The sequence below is a fragment of the Sipha flava genome, unplaced genomic scaffold (assembly GCF_003268045.1).
Source record: "Sipha flava isolate LNK unplaced genomic scaffold, YSA_version1 194_pilon_pilon, whole genome shotgun sequence".
Taxonomy (NCBI): domain Eukaryota; kingdom Metazoa; phylum Arthropoda; class Insecta; order Hemiptera; family Aphididae; genus Sipha; species Sipha flava.
In genome coordinates, this window is record NW_020272758.1 from 1781274 (window position 1) to 1795719 (window position 14446).

The window sequence follows — 14446 nt, forward strand, 5'->3', positions numbered from 1 at the left end:
ATGGACACGTTTTATTTTGTGTACTAAGTGGTTATTTATTTATTTATTTTTTTTAATGCATATAAATGCATATTTTAATGATTTGCATGCATATTTGTGTATTTTTTTTAGATCTAAGTCCCTAAGCCTACTTATCACATACGTGTAAAGTTTAGTTAATTAAAACGCATCAGGTAGACATCATAGGTCAAGGAGATCCGTTTATATCATAAAAATACATACCCCATATGTGCGCTAAGCCAACGACTCCAAAATTGTGCGGTGAGGTGAGTACTTAACGGAGAAGGCACGGGGTAAAAAAAGCATACATTCGTCATACAAACAAAAATAATTGAATTTTTAAACCTTGATAAAGACATAAATAGTAATTGTGACTATGTTTTATTTTATTTTATTTATTTAGGATATTTTTGTTGATATTTTTAGGGAAACTTTAATTAAATGTTATAGTAAACCACTATGATAGGCCAATTCTTCGTTATACGAAGTAGTATGTACACGCCAAAACGAATCAAAAATTTTGCGCTGCACACGACTGCAGTTTACGCGTAAACAAACATCGGTAAATTATGTCTTGCTAGTCATATCATGATCATTTTATAATATACGGCAGACTATGCACACGAATACAAATAACATTTTTTTTTTTTTTTAAAGAAATCGGTCCTCGAAGGTTAAAGTTTATTTTTAGTAAGTAGATTGCGGACAAAAAAAGTTTGGTCTCGCCCCTGATGCCACGGTGTACGAAATGGCGTTCCGGGTCACTGTTGCGCATACCCACACGGCGGTTCGGCCAAAACAATAACAATAAATAATAATCGCTCGTCGATAATACAATAAGACTACGAATCCGGAAAAAGTTTTCGGTATCCGTGTCGTAGCTCTCGTTGGAATATTAATAAAGCTGAGCGCGTTTTTGTTCCGTTTCGGTTTTTATTTTTTTTCGTTTGCGATTTATTAGTATTCGGTAAGTGGTCCTGTGCCGAACTCGCGCGCACGTGCATCGTCTGCTAAATCGTTCGCCTCAATACGATGTAGTACGACTGCAGTAGTACATTATTACAACAAACAAATTGGGTACACACACGTCTTGTACACCAAGTACATTGTGAACAAGAAATTAATGAATGACCGATGAACCGTGTTTTTAGAAAGTGTTTCTTAGAACGGCTAAAATTGAAAAACTATGTTTTGCTATGTTTGTAATTTTCAGAAAAATCTATACGTAAAATTATATCCAAATCGTAGTACGTTTACCATACACGGTTTTCTCGGTCAAAGAACATTTATCCTCTGTTCACCGAACACATACATCGTATATTTCATGAGAAAGACGAAGCGTAAGTGAATAAACATGTTAATAAATGCTACCAACTGTTGTTAATTTTTTTGATCAATCAATTATTTTAATTTTAAAAATACTTCAAAATATCAATTTACAGTTAATTACGATGACAGTGAAAAAAATATCATAGTATGATATTACAAACAATAGTATTGTATTACAAACAAATAAAAATCCTAAGACAGTTTTGAAAAATTATATAATTTATTTTAAATACAAGATTATTTTGAGTCATAGCCTATAGGTATTGCGTGGTTTTTTAACGACCTGTGCAATCGTTAAGTCAATAGTGCACATTTACTTCTATCCAACTCGAGTACCGAACAGGCCGGCTCAAATCAAGTCTATTGTATCAAATATTAGAAGAACCTAATCTGAGTTCTTATGACATGGGGTACTTCAAAATATTTGTTACACAATAGTAGTGTCAACGGCTACATTGGGTGGTGGCCGTAATTAGAAACTTCGCTGTACTCTGTTAAGCCGAACGGAATACATCTATATTGTCGGGATATTATATTTTTAGTTGAATAATGTGCCTCAACAATAATGACATTTTTTGCGATGGGATAAATTTTTGAAATATAATACCGATGTACTTAAAGAAGGTATTTTATTGAACGCATTATCTATTAAACGAAAAAATATGCGTAACAGCTTTTAGAACAATGATTATATTTATAAACAGCGCAAGTCCTTCCTGTAAAGTTTCAAGTTTGTGCGGTACACGCCCTTCCTGGAAATCGCCATCGGCATGTGACATGCGTTTACCTCGGCCAACTGTTACACGAGGCCTATGATGTACAGGTAGAATATACAGATATGGCAAAACTCGTACGAGACGGTAAAAACAGTATAGGCTAAGGTCGGGGGCAATGAAAATTGGTACATTTTCGCAATATGCCGTTTGGGCCGAAGTTTGAACAGTATAAATATTGGAAAAAAGTATCTACTATAAAATACATCCATAACCGCATATAACTTAAATAGTTTTAGTTAAAATAAACAAATAAACAAGTAGTACTTCGTTTCGTTTTCTCCCTTTTCGGTAGGGGGAAAAAAAAAATCAATCGCTAATATTCATCTATTGCAATATTAAGTTTACAATCGCGTTGTTCTCTCAGCAACACGTAGTCTATATTATTTAAATAGTCCGCGATAAGCTCTCGTCGAATTCGAAAGATCTCCGTTCACACGATTATTCGTGCGGATGTTTTCACCATTCTAACCGTATTCATACTTGAGACATATTATAAACATTATGATCGTCCGTCGCGCGCACCGATATCATTTCATATTCGCCGCGGTAAAAAAAAAAAAAAATCAACCCAATATTATTTATAAACTCTCTCCGTCTGTATTCACGCGTTTAACGAGGCAATTTTTGGGCGGATTCTCGAGGTTTTCTTCTTCATACTCTTCGGAAACCGCGTACATCCGGCAATTTGTACGAACCATTAAATCAGGCAGGAAATCAGCGTCGAACGTGCTCGGCAATTTGATACATCAAGGTCGTGCGATATCTATATACACACGCACACACGATGTGTTATTAACCGGGTAGTCGGTAGACGATTACGTGTAATACCGGTCAGTGGGTTAACGGTATACGTCGAACGACTTAATTGGACGATCGGGAAATCTGATCGTTCTTCGCAATTTTTTACCTACATATACGTTTAAGTACATTATTTTCCTGGTTCCGATTAAAACTCGAACGGACATCGTTAATATTATACGCTGTTCATGATCTTAAACAATGTTTGTCCCTTATCGGCGGTGCACTATGTACGTAATAATTACTCGTGACATCGGCAACTTCCGGAAGACGTAACGTCACAGGACATATTATGCATGTATGTGTGTTTTCGTTCTTTCGCACCACCGATCGTAAATGTCATACGGCAGCGCGACGAACGGGTACACCGATACTCTTACGAAAAAAGCTCCGCAAAACGAATAATACGCGATTACCGCACACTGCGACTCGATAGTTTTTTTCTTTTTTTTCTCATTTATTACTACGCAGCAACTACGCAGCAATTTCGAGAAAAAAGTATATGCCGAACGCTAAAAGAATAAAAAACATCAATAAATATGGGGTAAGAGAATAATGATAAAATCATACTTGTTCTAGACACGGCGTAACGATACACGGTTGTTCCGGAATTAATTTGGTGAATTTTAAAAATAAAATATATGATGAGTAACTGCTAGGTCTTTTATTTGGAAGGATTATTAAAAATCCTTTGTCCGAGAGACCACTACACCGCCGTCGACTGTCTGTAAATTATTAAAAATCATTGTGTCCCGCACATACCGCTAGACGTATGGTTCGATGATATATTACGCAACAAATGCTTCGGTGTAGGAGTTGCATGTCGAAAAAACATTAACAGCTGTCGTATTTCGAATGTAAGAACGGTCGAGTTTAATCGCGGTTAAATATAAAATAATATTCGCTGGAAATAGTCACCGGAGAAATTGTCGATTTTCGAAGAAAGTTTATCGTTTTATAACAGTTATAAAACGATTACTGTATTTAATAAATGTTAATCCACTTGATTGGTCACACCGCAGAACTATAGTGAAACCAAAAACTTTTAAATGAAATAAAGACCACCTAAAGCACGTGCACAGTGTTTTATTAATTATTACTTCTATTGTTTGCAACAATTTTTTAGCGGGGTTCAAATAGCAAAGATTGTAGCGTCGGAATCTATAAGTCAATAATTGGTAGGTGTAAATACAGTAGTATAGTACATATTAGTTATTAATACCATTCGCTTCCACTTCATTATTATTAGTATACTAGCTAGTATTATTTTCTTTCTATCGCGTTAAACTACATCACGTAATATATTCATAATGATAATTATTATAAATATCAAAAGTAAAAAGTTTATATTATTTCCCAACAAAAAAATTAAACAAATTATTCAGGATAAAAAATTAATTGATACACACAAACACTTATTAATTTTAGCATATTTTAGCAATAATAATAGTGTAAATTACGCGAAGATAAACAACAAGCTAATTTTAATATAAAGGTTACCCGAATACTTAAAAACATAATTATTGAGTACTAGCATGTTAATAATAGCGATAACTAATGGAAAAGGTATTTGAAAACAAAGTGATATTAACGCCCACGACAAAGTTATTCAACAGAAATAAACTATAAATTATGAATTCATAAATACCGTGGAAGTATACTAAAAATCATGAACAAAGTACTTGAAGAATTAAAATAAAAATTATCTATTAGCAATTCACTGAATTCGGTTAGAATTACAATTCCTACTGTAATTAATATGACAAAGTAAGTATCTAACAATATTAATTTCTCGACAACATACTCATTGTCTTCCTTTGATAATAGTACATATGACATTGGTAATTAATACGGCAGTACTTTGTTAAGACAAAATATAAGAATGAATCAAAAATCCTATTAAAAAAAAAAAAAACGATACCAGTCGAATATCTTAATTTCAATACAAATGTTTTTATTATAATCCATTTATACAATACCGTTATAATACCAAAAGCCAAACATAATATTAGTATCTCCTCTTGAATAATATTGGATCTCTTTACAGTTGGGACACTTCATAGAAAAAATTACAAAATATAGCCGATCATGGGTTGTCTTGAAGGGGCTTAGATCCCCAACAAAAAATAATGTGACAATATTGTACTATAACTGTTAAAATGTATTTTTATTATTTATTATTTAGTTCTTCTAAATATATTTTATTTTTAATATTATTTTTTCCAACGAGGGTGGCACTTACCTTTAGTGCCTCCCCTGGATCCACCCATGCCCTTGAAGTTTGTTCTTTGTTTTCCAAACCAACAATCTATATACCTTTAGATTCAGATTGTTTAATCGTAAAAATATTATTATCACAGTTTTTTGTTTTAAGCCAGAAAACGACAAGAAAATTGTAAAATACAACTTTTTCGTAAATGTAAATAGTTCATTTGTTGTGAATTTTTATTATTTTTTATTGTTATGAAAACAATGATTTGTAGCGAACACGAGTCGATGATGTACTCGGAACGTTTAATCAACCCGATCACATATGTAACCCGTAGGAATATGATATTAAGTACTGTCTATATGATACATAATACTAGTATTATTGGCTTGTTAATAATCGCAGAGAGATGGTTTTATAACATTAAAACGATTTTTTACGATGCGTCCACCGAATACCAAATGAAAGTTGTACGACCACAATTACGTCGCTAATTACAATATTACAACTACCGGTGTAGTGGACACATATGTATGTTGCCTAATATCTATCTGCCTAATAATATATATATAAATATAATGATAGAGCATGTAAAGGTGGTGAGTAGTCACTAAGAACCAGACGGAACCTAACGGCTTCGAAGATATACTTCGGCACGCGTCGTCTAAAATAATATTATGATGATAATATCGATTACCGTCATGGTTACCGCGCGACGCGAATGTAACTGAAACCATAGTTTGAACATACACATAATATACGTAGACGTTTCAATCTATGCCGATACACGCACGTCATGCCGGGTTTTCCTACGCTCGATTTAAAAATAATAACGTCGTCACTGCGGATGTCAGCACGTTTTTCGCGCGCAAACCGACCACAGTGTCTACCGATTGAAATCGAACGCCGCGTCGTCGCTGTCGGACTAATTTTTACGGGACTTTGGAGTTTTGGTCACGATCGGATGACGCGGACGGGTTGACGTAATGATCAAAGTCGCCCGGAAAAGAAAGAAAAAACGACCGCACACGCGCCAGAAGAGTTTAACCGACAAAACTGTTAGTATTATACGGTTATTTAAAACGCGGACGGGCAAAACGCACAAAAAAAAAAACCAAAAACGTCGAAAATGCGGACGCACGTGCACCGCACACGTCGAAATAATGATTTACCGTTCAGAATCGTGATAATGATACCCTTGGAAATAACGTCACGTTGTCGTTGACGCGAGTAATGGTTGTTGTGACGGTTATTGTCACGGGCGAATTCGCGAATTTCAACAAAAACGTTGTTGATCTACAGCGATCAATTATATTTCAAACGAATTCGACCTGTAAGCACGCAGCGTGAAACGCGAAGATCAACTTTATCGTGACCGATGAAACGATTAATAAGACCTATTCCGTAAAGTTCTCGTCGTGGAAGACGCGTGTGAAATCCGAAAATCGCGTGAGGCAGCGATCTCGAGGGCGTACGAATTCAAAACGTTGTTAATATTGTCCAGTGCGGAACATAAAGGATTGTTTATTAACGACATTATTGTCGATGCTCTTCCGGCGGGAAATGACGCGCCGGAGAACCAACACGGAAGTTAGGTGTACGTGTTCGTCGCGTTCCCGGCAATCCGTGTACACCGAACGCCCGTACGGTAATCCACCGTTTGACACTTACCACTTTGATCAGCTTCATCGGGAGGGTTTTTCGGGGTCAGCGATCGCACATCAGTGGCGCGAACGGTGGTGGTGTTCGACTATGTACGTGGTTGTTATCTCCGGCAAACGTTCGGTTTAATGCTCGAGCATTGAGAAACAGAAACACTAAAGGTACGAAAACGGACACAGATCAACGGTATACGCGTTATTAGAGTTTCAAACGTTTCGCTCGGACGAGCGTTGACACGAAAAATAGAAAAACCCTAGTCGGATAAAGTTATAACTGTTGCGCGGGCAATGGGATGAGAAAAAACAAAAAATCAGAAAACATGCGATATCGGTAAAATTCGATAAAATCGTGGACGGATCGTCGCGGGAGAACCGATTGACGCGCGCGTACCGCTTCGATAAGACCAACTGTCTCGGGACGGTTCCTTGGCCGGCGGACGCGAACCGGTTGCGCGTGACGTGAATAAACTGACTGCGATCGCGACCGACGGACGGCAGTGGCCGCGTGCGTGCGTTACTATACCGTCTATTATCCCGTCGCTATTGTCGTGCACGCGCGCGTGGCGTCTGCCCGGGTGGTTGTTGTTGTTGTTGTTGTTGTTATCATCGCCAACACGTCGTCGTCCTAACCCGGTACGCCCGCGCTCTACCGGATACCTGGTGAACTTATTGTCACCGATCGCAACCCAGTCGCGCGCGTTCGACGTCCGAGTTCCCCGTCGTGGTTCCGAGAAAATAATGTACCAGGCGCGTATCCTGGAACTTTTTATCGGTGAGGGGGAGGGGGTTCGATGAATTTAAGCTTACTGTTTGTAAACATATAGCATATGTCAAAACAATGAAATTAATCAGTTTGTTGCGTTTAAACAAATACCAAATATTAAACGTTATTACATTATATATATTATATTCGAATCTCCAGGGTAAATATAGTTATCACCTGATTACAATACTGTATCAATTTTTCTTTTTTTTTTCAATTCATCCAACACTTCTTCCGAATTAACTCTGCAACTGTCCTGTTAATATTAAGCTCTTTCATATCATTATTATTATTTATTAACGCCCATTCAGCCAAAGAGTATACATAAATTATAATATATAAGTTCACATATACTGTATACTATTAATATCTTCTTGTTAGAAGAATTAAATATATTAATATATATATCAAAAAAAAAAAAATAAAAAAATAAGTTGATTTACTATCTTAGGTCCATGGGGAGGGGGTTCTGACTACCAACACCCCTCCCCACCATTAATACGTCACTGACAAGTACCGTCATGTTTTTCTTTTCGTTCAAATATCGCCCCTCGTGAATGATAAGCTAGATCAGTGTTCGGCAACCTTTTTGGACCCTTATGCCGCGTTCGCAAATCAAAAACGGTGTCCACGGTGCAGGCAATACAAAAATCGATATGGTGTTCGATAAAATTTCCTAGTTTTGGATGCAGACCGCATAAAAGAGACACTCCCAAAATAAATACATTTTACACATTTTTCTTTCGTGCAGAGGATGGATCCACATCGGGCCACGATTAACTGACCGTCACATTGACCAGCTGATCTGAGTCTGGTCAGGAAATATTCAGACTAACGCTTCTGGTGAATAAATCTGTAGATTGTTTTCATGAATGTTCACTTTTCTCACGAATATACGACCATCTGTATCGATTATCGTTATCACCACTTGAAACACTAATGAAATGTCAGCTGTTAGGGAGTCTAAACGACAGTCACGGTGATAACACTTTTATTGTAGCTCCTCCTGGAAATCCACATCATCTTATTTCGTAGTTATTATTCCTCGTCAATACTATATACGCGTTTGTGCTTGAATATCTGCAGTTCGACGACGATATTATTAGTATTATTTGTAACACTCAGCGCTCTTCATTTCATAAACATGATCATCCTTTAGCTACATACAATATGCTTGATGATTTATTTTTTAATATTTTAATCTTAATACGTAAATAAATTGTGTTTGTTAGGTTTATGTGCTAGGGATAATAGTAAAAATGTAAAATACCATTTGATTCATATCGAACAGTCTTTTCTTGTTTGTTTGCCTTTAATGTGCTATAATCAATGCCTTAAACATTAATCGTAAATAAAAAAAAATACATATATATTGTAATAAAAATAGTAAACCTGTAATTGCCGTTCGGCTTTCAAAAATAAAATAAAATAACTATTATTTGTTTACGAAAACGAATTAGGCAACCCTATATGTTTCCACGCATTTCTAACCGTAATCAATGTACTTTTTTTCCTAACAATATTTGTCTTCGAGGGTAGTAATACCACGACCGCCACAGGGAGCCAACCCGGACAACAGTTTCATTTTCAACATTTTTAGCCTACACACGCACTTCGTTCATCATATGCTTTTATCGATATCTTCTGAGTACGTAAAATAATGTTTGCTACGTTCCAGAAGAGGAATTGAGCAATAATCGTATGGGCGGAGTAAAAAAAAAAAAAATTATAGATTACCCGTGTTCTTTTATAATTTAACATCTCGTTTACCTGGCTTTAGAAAAGAACCAAAATCGAATTATAATTCATTGTTTCTCTAGCTTTGAAATCTTGACTAAGGTCCGTCACATTAATCTTCTTTGCCCACTTCACACTATTCGTGGAAATATGAAATAGTCATGGACTATACGAATATTATTAAATAATAATAATATGTGAAAATATAAGTGTTAAAATATAATAAATAATATGTGAAACATAATGTATTAAAAGTTGAGTCACGATAACTAGAACCTGAAAGAAGAGAAAAGTGTACGATCTGTTTGTATAAAAAAAACCATATTCAACACGTTATTCTACAGTATTTTTAAAAGAATGTATTAAAAATTAATATTTATAATTCGGAATGTCTTTTTAACGTTCCAACCGAATACAAATCATCTGGCGAAAGGAAAAATGTCTAACTTTGCAACACCGATAAAATTTTAGTGCCAATTGCCCCTATCTAAACCTCTATAATATGCTCTGCTGAGTTGTATTGTCAATGACAAGCAAATTATCTAAACAGTTTTAATATTTTCACGGTTTCATAACAACAATATAATATGTTATACATGTATACTGTATGCTGCATACCTATGTATGTATATTTATTGACCATATTGTGTTACCAACACTCGCTATGTACGTTCATCGGAGTACAATTATTATTTAAAAAAGTGTAATAAAAATGGTTACTTATGGATATGTTTTCATATTCTCGTAGAGAAGGGGCCAGCAACCAATTTACTCACGCAAACCTTATTTTTTATCAGGTTTTTCGTTGAGGACCGCATACAAAATTAAAATAAACATTATTAAAAATACAATTTTAACATAGAATTCTAATATATTCACGAACAGCAATAATCATATTATGATTTTCATGTTGATAAGTCGACCATAGTAACTAATTTTGAATAAAATACATAGTAGATAAAATGTATAGTAATAATACTATATTCTACGAGAACTTGAGAACAATGTGAGATAACCTCACAGCTTATATTCGTAAAAGTATAATAGTTATGATTCGATTATATTTATTACAGTTCAATAGAGTATAATGCATAAAACACGGTACACAGTTAAGAACCGAATATACCACGTCCTTTAATAATTTAGATTTTTTTAGCTACATAATTTGGTTGAGAACCAGAAAATTTGTCTTCAATGCGTATTGTGAAAACACTGATAACTTATCAATAGTTCAAGAAAAAAAATAATTTAATCTTAACAATTATTGAAGCATTAATACAATAATACGTAAAACAATCCACAACGGTATGCCAACAAAATAAGGCGTTAAATAGTATATTTTGTAAGCTTTCATGAAATGATTTTTTTTTAACAGGGTTATTTCGGAAAAAGGCTCTCCGAAAATAGATTTTGATTCCACCCTCAACCAAGGACTGACGTCTATATTGCATCTACTGAGAAAAAAACTGTTCGAACCAACCTTGAACAATTCCAGAATGTTTTCTGTGACGACACGGAGAAGATTGCGTAACATAACTGCGAAACGTTTTCGAATAGCTAATGATGAAAAATATATGTTGGACAGAAGTCGTGTAACAAAACTAACAAATAACACCCAACAACGATCATTTCAACGATTTTCAACGATGCATTTCAATACGATCTATGGTCCAGCACGAGTTAGATAAATCATCAACCCATATGCATTGCATCCGTGTATTTCAAATGTACCGTGTTATTTTACAATTCAATAATTCTCTTCTAATTTTTACGATGTAACTTTTTAATTTTTTACTGTCTACGAAGATACAAGAAATATTCTATAGTTAAAATAGTTTACTTGCGTATTTACAGCCGTGCTTGTATTCTAGATCAGTACATATTTATTTTCGAAATCATACAAAATAACGGTGCCACGACTTAAAACGCTAAATTCACCTTACACATCGTACCACTTTATGCTCTCCCTACCACAAAACATAGGTAACACATATTTATTTTTATTTTTTTTTTTAATATTATTTAACAAAAATAAACGTATTTGAATTCTTTTAGTTCGTAAAATGCACTATGAGATATTTTTCAAAAGTGAGCGCCGACAGTATGAATCACTGCAAGCCTTTAAGATTATTTAACATAGGTAATTGTAAATTTAATGGATTATACTTTATAGCTATGTGCTGTTTAGATTTAAAAAATACAAAATAACGAACAAGATAAAAATTAGTACAAATAAAATGCATAGAATGTATAAACGAATCGACGATGCCTGAAAAATCCATTCTCTATAATTATTTATATTATTATATCTGTGTTTTAAAGCGTAGAAAAATCATAGAACTGGAAAAATTATACACATTTTTAAAACGAAATTATTTTGCTGATACATTTTAAACGTATTTTTTTTGCTTGCAATAATAAAGTAGCTATAAATGTGAACTAGGGACGCAACATAATATGTTTCACTGTTTTAGTTCCATAATGCAGCAACTAGTGATTAATTCGTTACCAAATGCTTATTATTTTTGGTATATGATTTCTAGACGAGTAGGCCGACGCCTTGTAAAAAATGTACGGAACAAAAATATCACAGAAGAGAAGTGTGTACAAGGTTTTATCTCTAATTTAACTAATTTAACTGTCATTGCTCATTAGTTTATCGAATCGACTCAAAACAAGTTATTAACTAATCGGTTATATAGTTTATTTGCAACATAGTAATTAGTGCCGTAATGTACTAATACGACATCGAAAAATTTATGACGAAACCAGTGAGTTTTTCGTTAACTTGAACACTATACAATTTCATAAATTACGTGTATTTGTAATTTGCACGGATGTTAAAGTTACCAAATTTTCAACAACAAATGCATTTTAATGCATACTTAAATATTTGTATTTTTATAATAGGTCGAAAGTATAATAATTTTGTTAATATGACAACAGTGAAATACAAAAAAACAAATAGGTAGATTTAATAATAATCAAATGTTTATCTTATATTATAGCTAATCATGTATTTTTTATTACATAGATGCTTAGAACTACTTTCACATTAATTCAGAGGATCTATACGTAGTTTAATTAATATAAGTTTATAACAATCAATAGGTGATGCGGTTAATTTTATTTCTAATTTTGTGACTAAATTTCATATATAATTATATGTATTTATATTGTAATTCATTTTTAATAAGTGTCTGAAATGCATATAATAATCCTAAAGAGCAAAGTTAAATAATGAATCGTTTTATATTAACGTATGTTGGTTTTGTTTTATCTTGTAAATGTATTTTTGTATCATATTTTTGATATATACTCGTATAAATATTAAATTTAAATTCTCATGTTCCTATTAATTGATTATAAAACATCAAATATGTAAATATTTTAGACAAACCATTTTTTGAATATCTCACTGGTTCAAAAAATACTTTGAAAAACAATAAATTATAAGCTTCTCGATTTTAATTTATTTGTTACAATTAATGTAATTATAGTTCTAGAAATGAGATATTGTTGATTTTCAAAATATCCTATATCACATTTTATTGAAAAATATAAGTAAAAATATATGTTATAATTTTATTTTCATTGTTTTCTTACTATCCATTATTATCAAATGTTAAATATATGCATATTTAATGGTATTAAATTTTATAAAACTAAGTTATAAAACCATTTTAATGACTTCGGTGCTGGAAAGATTTTTCCAGCTATTTTTTTTTCCATTGAAAATCTGCAAATTTTAATTTTTTTTTTCTAACATTATATTTACAATCCGTAACGTATATTGTACAATCAGAAAATCATGACAATTTTTTTAACATAAATTTAATTATGTGAGGAAGGAAACTATTCAGGGATATTACTCTCAGGTTATAGATTTAAATTTATATATATAGTTGGTCCCCTCAACAGCATTTTTTTAATTGATGGGAGGGTTATCCAGTATGTTTATACTAGGTACCTTGAATGATAATCAGTGGATCGGAGTGATTAACTAATTTAGAGTAAAATGTTGTGTCATAGATTTACGTGATTTTATTGATTGTTTTGATATTGAGGTCTTTGTGAAGTATTTGGTCGGAAACGTAACAAGGGAAAAAGGCTATTATTCGGATGGTTTTATTAAATTTGAATATGCATAAATACATATATTCAATCATAGTTTTTAGAGTATAACAATGTTTATAAAATATATATATACATACTATTCTTATGTAGTAATTAAATTTGTATTTGTTTAATATTATATGGTAAAGTACTGGGAGAAAAACCCTTTTATTCGTTCAATTTAAGCACAACTAATGTTCATTGATATAAATAGTATATTTTAGTTTTCAGGCCAATTTTAAGTACATATGTCCATTATTTAGAACAGTATATTATTAAAATATTAAACGACTGTTATTACACGTGAATTACAATTTTGGCAGAGGAACTCAAAACTGTCTACGAATATAAAAATTCATTAACAGAAGGTCAATTTTATGTATTTAAAATTTAAAATATAATCAATTAAAGATCTTAATAACTTAAGATAATTTAAATCCATATTTTTACAGTAAGGTAAAATAAAACAGTTGTAACTTTTATGTTTTTCAACCTAGGTATAAATTAAAAATATATTAATTGTCCTCTTTGAATCATTAATAGGTAATAAATAATACATAATATTACTTTAAAATAATTGTCTTATCATTTTGACTGCAAGCTAAAATATGAAAACATATATATCATTTAATTATAAGTTTTTAAATAATGAGCTATTATATATAATATTTATATAATTTTGATAGAAGCTAAGGTTAATCTAAATTTTAAAATTTTGTTTATTTAATATTTGTTTAACATTACAGACGTAATTCAAGGATTATTTATTTAATAATAAATACATATTTTAAATAATAGTTCTTTAAAGAACATAACAGTGGTTCTTACTATGAATATTATGCAGTAATTGAATAATAACTATTTAATCAATCCGTACAAAAGTACACAACACTTGCAAATTAAATTATCTAATTATAGTCATTTTAATGTAATTTATGTCATCATTTCGTCGTATCGGATTCTACTGAAATGTCAACAATAATCTCAATGATTCAATTCATCAAAATGATCAATGATTTAATAGCATTTATAATAATATGCAAAATTAAATTATGTT

General features: G+C 32.4%; 1 protein-coding gene across 3 annotated transcripts in view; it reads right to left on the reverse strand.

Annotated features, from left to right (window-relative positions):
* The window catches only part of LOC112681653 (disheveled-associated activator of morphogenesis 1), a 47899-nt gene that overhangs the window by 20625 nt on the left and 12828 nt on the right, over positions 1-14446 (reverse strand). Inside the window, exon 1 of one of the 3 annotated variants that reach the window (XM_025551912.1) lies at positions 6784-7273. The exons of the other annotated variants lie outside the window; for them this stretch is intronic. Within the exon in view, the coding sequence (XP_025407697.1) occupies positions 6784-6801 (18 nt within the window). The 5' untranslated portion in view covers positions 6802-7273. Of the gene's footprint in view, positions 1-6783; positions 7274-14446 lie in introns of those variants that run through there. 3 annotated transcript variants of the gene reach the window in all.